We start from the raw sequence: 6,170 nt of genomic DNA, 5'->3' as shown, positions 1-6,170 counted from the left end.
CCTCTCCTTTTGCTCGGGTCGGGTTCCCCCCGCCCCCAGTGGGTGGGAGCAGCCGAGAGCCCCGTGCTGCCCATCCCGACCTGTCCCGGCTCCATCCCCGCTCCTGCCGCAGGCTGTCAGGGCTGCGGGAATGGGGCACCGAGGATGTTGCTGCTCCTTGGGGAGGAGGAGGAGGGAGGGAAGAGGAGGCATGGGACGAAGAGGAAGAGGAGGGACAAAGGAGGATCAGGGAAAGAAAAAGGAACCACGAGGTCGAGCCCTTCCTGAATTCACAGCCCTGCTGGGACCATCAGCCCCCATCCCATGGGTGACCAGGGATGGGGAGCTCGGCCCAGATATCCTGGGGGGGTCCCTGGATTGGGTTTTTGGGGGGGATGTTTGGAGAATGAAGAACTGCAAAGCTGAGTGGAAAAGGCCCCTTGGGGGGACACTGGGGTGTCCCAGTGGCAGCTGCCGGCAGAGGCAGCCTGGAGGAGCAGAGCCCTGTGTCCCCCAGGAGCCCAAAGTGGGGAGCCCAGAGAGGGGGAAGCGCCGTCATTGGCGGGACCCTCAACAGCCTGGAGAGGGGCAGGGGGGACTCCTTGGAGCCCCTGCAGCCCAAAGCAGAGAGGGAGGGGAGAAGGGACCCCAGGAGCCCAAAAAGCCCTGGCATCCTGTGCCAGGAAGGTGGACAGAGCTTCAGCCAGAGCTCGGAGCTGGTGGGCCATGAGCAGGTTCACCATGGGGAGAAGCCCTACAAGTGCTTGGAGTGTGGGCAGAGCTTCAGGCAGAGCTCCCACCTGATCCAGCACCAGATGATCCACACCGGGGAATGGCCCTATGAGTGTGGGGAGTGTGGCAAGGGCTTCAGCTGCAGCTCCCACCTCGTCACCCACCAACGCATGCACACTGGGGAGAGGCCCTACGAGTGTCCCCAGTGTCAGAAGAGGTTTCAGACCAGTTCCAGTCTCCTTGTACATCAGCGGATTCACACGCAGGAGAGGCCTTTCCGCTGCCCCAACTGTGGGAAGGGCTTCAAACAAAAGTCCCACCTTGTCACCCACCGGCGCGTCCACACTGGGGAGAGGCCCTACGAGTGTCCCCAGTGTGGGAAGAGCTTCTCCAGGAGCTCTACCTTGACCCAACACCAACGGAGGCACCGGTAAGGGAAGCCCTGCAAATGCCTCAGCTGTGGGAAGAGCTTCGTGCCCTGCTCCAACTCCATCCCCCATGGGAGGACCCACTTTGGTCAGAGCCCTGGTGACCCACATTCCCAGTGATCCCTGCTGAGAAGACACCCGGAAGGTGGTCTCCACGTCCTCCTGGTTCCCCATAGGCACCTGGATGAACACAGGGGCAGGAACATCCATCAGGACTCTGATCTAAACTGGAAATTCACTGACAGAAAGTGATTTCTTGACTTTACACCCCAAAGAAATCTCACCCGCTCTGTCCAGTTATTTCTTCTGGTGGCATCAAGCAGTGCTGCATGATCTTGGAGGTCTTTTCCATTTCAATAATTTCTTTCTTCACCCTGTCTAAACAACCAAAACTGGGGTGAAAATAAAAAATTGAGCAAAGAGACCTAAAGCTGCACCATTTACCTGGATTTGGGGGTGAATTTGGGGTTGGTTCAATAGAATATTTGGGAGGATTTGGGTGTTCTGAAGCTATCAAAGGCAGGGGACATGTCCACAATCTCATAGGTGTGCCGGCAAAAGGTGTCCACCTGAGCCCGCCTGTTCTCCAAGAATTCTAATTGTCTGTCCCAGTCCCTGGCCTGGCTCTCCCTATCCGGGATGTTCCCCCAAAGTGCCCAAATCACTGCTGAACTGCCCGAGCTGATCCTGGCTGTAAATGTTCCTGTCCACCAAGCTCTCCTGGTCAGTGCCATGGGAGGTGGGAGTTTAGGGGCTCCTGGGGGGACTGGGAAGGGCTTCTGTCAATCCTGTGGGCATTTGTGGTGCTGGGAGGGGGCTTGGCAGGGTCTATGAGGGAGATTTGGGTCCCTGACAGGGCTGTGTGGCTTGCAGAGAATTTGGGTGGGTCCTGGGGGAGATGGAAACGGGTTTTGGTGGTTCTTGGGGTCATTTATCTTGCAGGGAGTAGTTGGGGGGGGGGGGGTCCTGGCTGGGAGCTGTGGGGTGGTTTGAGGAGTCTGGGAGTGGCTGTGGGGCTGGGAGGGCGTTTTTGGGTGGTTGTGACTCCCCCAGACTCCCAAAGCTGCCACCAGACCCCATCCCCCAAGATACTGCCAGAGCTCAGTGGCTCCATGTTGGGGTTCATCGTCCTGGCTCTGCAGAAGATATGGGGGGGTCCCCGGGGCCGTGCGTGTCCCCCCAGAGCGTGTGTGACACCCCCCATCCCATTGTCACCCCCTTGTCCCTCCCCACAGGGCTCCAGCCCCAGCTCCTGCTCCCCCAGAGGGAATTTGGGGAGGGGGCAGGGGGGTGTGCAGCCCCCGCCGGGGGATGGCCCCGGCCCAGCCCCTTTGTTCAGCACCAAGCTGGGCTCGGGGCCGCAGGAGGAAGAGGCCGGTGGGAAGCAGATCCTGCAGCTGGGACAGTGCTGGGGGTCAGGGCAAGGGCCTGCCCTGCACACCTGGCTCAGGAGTGACCCTGCCCCGGCAAGGGAGCGGGACATTCCCATCCCCAGGGATCAGGGCTGGGAGCAGCACTTGGGGCACGGACATGGAAATACTGGGAGCGACTGGGAGCACACTGAGGGCGTGAATTATTCCCCCGCCTCCACCTTCTCTGGCCGCCCTGCCAGCTGAGAAATGCTCGCTGGGCCTCGGCCTTGGCCAACAGCCCCTGGGCTCAGCTCCTTGGAGCTCATCACAAACACTGTCTGCTCCAGGCACTGCTGCTGCCCAACCAGCTCCTGGCTGCTTTAGGAGCAGCCCCGGGAAGTGTTTTTGTTCCCTCGGTGGCACAACAGCCCTGTTCTCACCCTGCCAAAGAAAGCTGTGGATGCCAAGTGCGGCCAGGATGAAACATTGCTGGCACTGAAGCCCCTCTCTTGGGGCCCTACAGACAGCGCTCCAAAAGGAGCCCCTTGGAGCTCTCCTGGGCCAGCGACTCTCTCGGAGTGGGGCCTCTCCGAGCCGGGAACTCTCCCGTTTGCTGCACTCGGGGATCCCCAACAACGAGGGAGCCTGGGCCGATCCCCCCACTCCTCCAGGCTCAGCCCTTCCCCCGCTGGGGAGATGCCAAAGCATCGGTAGGGAGCATTTCCCTGCCCTCAGGGGAATTTCTCACAGGGGCCTTGCACTGACTCTTGGTGTCTGTGTGCACACAGGAGTGCCTGTGCTCAGGAAATGTGGCAGAAATGCTGCTCTCTGAGGGGTCTGAGTGCCTTGGATAGCTGAGCCAGTCAGGCCTGTCAGTAGGGTTAAATCACAAGGTCTAAGCTAAGTTAATTTGTGCTAAGAGTTGTTCTTTGCTAAGTTTTTACATTTAAAATATAAGCCAAGTTGAATATTGTTAAATGTTATTTCTCAGTTAAATTGCAAAGTCATAGGTTATAAGTTTGGTTAAATACTGTAAAGTGCTGTTCTTTTGCTAAATTGTGAAGTTGAAGGTGGAAGTTAAGGTTAAGGTATAAGTTAAGTCCTGTTAAGTTTGAGCTCTGTAAGCTCTTGGGCAGAATCTGCTCTATGGCCTCATACCCAACTCTGTGATGTCACAGTCCACTCTCTGATGTCACAAAACCCTCCCTGTGATGTCATACTGCCACTCTGTGATGTCACAGCACACACTTTGACCTCACTGCCCGCTCTATGATGTCATACAGCCATGCCATGATGTCACAGCCTGCTCTGTGATGTCACACAGTCCCCTCTATCACGCCTTAGCTGCTTGATGACCTCACACAACAAACTCTGTGATGCCATAACCCAATCTGTGACAGCAGCACCTCTGTGGCTGTGTCATGGAGGCACAGAGCAGCTGTGATGTCAGAGAGGGGCTGTGTGACAGCACAGTGTGGGTTGTGTGAGGTCACAGATTGGGCTGTGACATCACAGAGCTTGTTGCATGAGGTCATCCTCACGAGGGGATCCTGCGGCCCGAGCATAGCATTCCTTTGCACTGCGCTGGCCGCCAAACGAGCCCACTTGGCCTCAAAAACCTCAAACTGCACAGAGTCAAAAAGAGCACGTGCCACAGATCGGATGTCGGAAGGTGTCAGCATCTCAGCAAGGAGCATTCCGATCGTCTGCATAACTTCAGCAGACCCGACACCATGCTGGGCAACGGTGTCACGGATTTCTTTCACCATCTTTAACGATAAAGGCTGATGGGTGCTGTGAGTAACGCCCCTAAGCACAGGGAAAGCCTGGGGACCCCCTGGCAAGGTCGCATCACCTGCCGTGTCCCGTCCCGTGGGCTCCACAGGGACAGCAGCAGCCGCCTGACTGCGAGGCAGTGCAGCATCACTTGACACCACGCTCCCCGCAGCAGCAGCAGAGCCAGAGGAGCCTCCTCCGCGATCCTGCAGGCGCTGCGAGGAGGCAGAGTCGCACATCTCCTCAGCCTCACCCAGGACCTCCTGCCAAAACCGCCCGCGGTGCCTCGGACGCACGGTCACCTGGCAGGCGGGGAGGGTCCACAAAGCCGACGGGGAGGGTCCGCGGCCACGGGAACCCACCGGTCTCCCGCCGGCCGCGTCAGCAGCCGCGCTCAAGGTAAACAGCCCCGCGCCCCGCCGCAGCCTCAGCCCCCGCGGCAGGCGGGGGAGCGGGGCCGAAGCAGCCGGCAGCTCGGCGGTGCCGCCCGCCGCAGCGCTGGCAGAGGGCACCGCGGCGGACACAGGCGCCGGCGCGGAACGCAGACCCGGCGCGGCGCCCCCCGCCCCCGGCGCGGGGCAGGGATGGGGCGCAGAGAGAGACGCGGTGTGCGGAGCCGCGGCACCGCGGGCCGACACGAGGGAGCCCGGCACGGCCCGAGGAGCGGCGGAGCCGTGCCGCGGAGCCGCGCAGCGGGCACCGCCCCCGCCGGGCGGAGCGGGGCGGGCTGCCCGCCTGCTGGGCCGGGGCCCGACGGAACAGCGGCCAGCGCCCCGGCTCCGGCGGCTCCCACTGCCGCCGCACGCCCAGCAGGCTGCGCAGGCTCGGGAACGGGAGACGCCGCTGCCCCGCAGGACGAGCCCGGGGTCGGAGCGGGCGAGCCCGCTCCCGCCGCCCCCAGGGCTATGTCGTGGAAACATTGACATGACAGCTTTTACTGAAGACCGCTCTGTGGAAAATCAGAAGTGTGGCAGCTTCACCATTTGTTAACTAGAACAGAAACTCAAGGGGAGAATGACTTGCAAGAGAAACTGTTTTGAAGGCCCACATAGCTGTTTTTTCACAACTCTGACTCCTTCCCCTGCTGAGCAGATTGATAGCCCAGATCCCAAGGTGCACTATTTCCACTCAAGCACAGCCTCCTGAAGGTGTTAATGGCTGACAACGTTTTCGTGTGGAGCAAGGAGATGTCTCCTCCCTGTTAATTGCAATCGATGTACGATGTTTCTCTGTCAAGCACCGAAATGCTTTTAAGAGAAGTGTTTGATTCCTGGTTTAAAGAACTGTTTCAGCCATGACCTGGGAGGCAGAAGGTGTCTCAAGGAATGCTCTGGAGTGCTTTATGTAGGAGTCAGATAACGGGATTGCAGTGGCCCCGCTCAGGGAGGAGGTAGGGTGGATGTTTGCTGCTGTTTTAAAGGTGTGAACAGGCGATAAGGAGCAGCAGAAACACGGGGTTTACAGATCCATTGATTATGCGATCACTCCATTCAGCCAAGTAAAAGTTTTTGTGATTTAGACAATTAACTTTTGAAAGGAAGGAAAAAAAAAAGGTTGAAGAAGATACAGATGGGCACAAACACAGGAGATGAGCACTGATTTTAGGTTATGGGGAGAAGCAGAAGAAGGCAATTTGAAGGAAGATGAGGGAAGCTCTCAGGGTGTCAAGAGGCCCTTGAAAGGGACCCATCTGTCGGCAATTTCCTGCCCTCTCAGGTGGAAGGAGTGATTAATGACCAGGAAGGGATATGAGGGATGTGTAGACAGCTGAGGGTCTTTTGTAGAAGTTTGTGAAGCTTTAAGTAGTCTGCTGAGTTTCTTGCAGCAGAGAAGCTGAGCCTTGGTTGTTGGTAAGCTTTGAGAAGCTGATGTTGAGCTATCTCAATTGAAAGAAAATCTGCTG

General features: G+C 58.3%; 1 protein-coding gene across 1 annotated transcript in view; it reads left to right on the top strand.

Annotated features, from left to right (window-relative positions):
* Positions 1-881: 881 nt before the first annotated feature.
* LOC137465752 (inositol 1,4,5-trisphosphate receptor-interacting protein-like 1) overlaps positions 882-6,170 on the top strand; it is a 28,174-nt gene continuing 22,885 nt past the window's right edge. The window contains exon 1 of the mRNA XM_068177791.1: positions 882-1,002. Coding sequence (XP_068033892.1) covers positions 882-1,002 — 121 coding nt within the window. The remainder of the gene's footprint in view (positions 1,003-6,170) is intronic.

The sequence above is a fragment of the Anomalospiza imberbis genome, unplaced genomic scaffold (genome assembly GCF_031753505.1).
Source record: "Anomalospiza imberbis isolate Cuckoo-Finch-1a 21T00152 unplaced genomic scaffold, ASM3175350v1 scaffold_107, whole genome shotgun sequence".
Taxonomy (NCBI): Eukaryota; Metazoa; Chordata; class Aves; order Passeriformes; family Viduidae; genus Anomalospiza; species Anomalospiza imberbis.
This window is presented reverse-complemented; position numbering and strand designations above follow the sequence as displayed.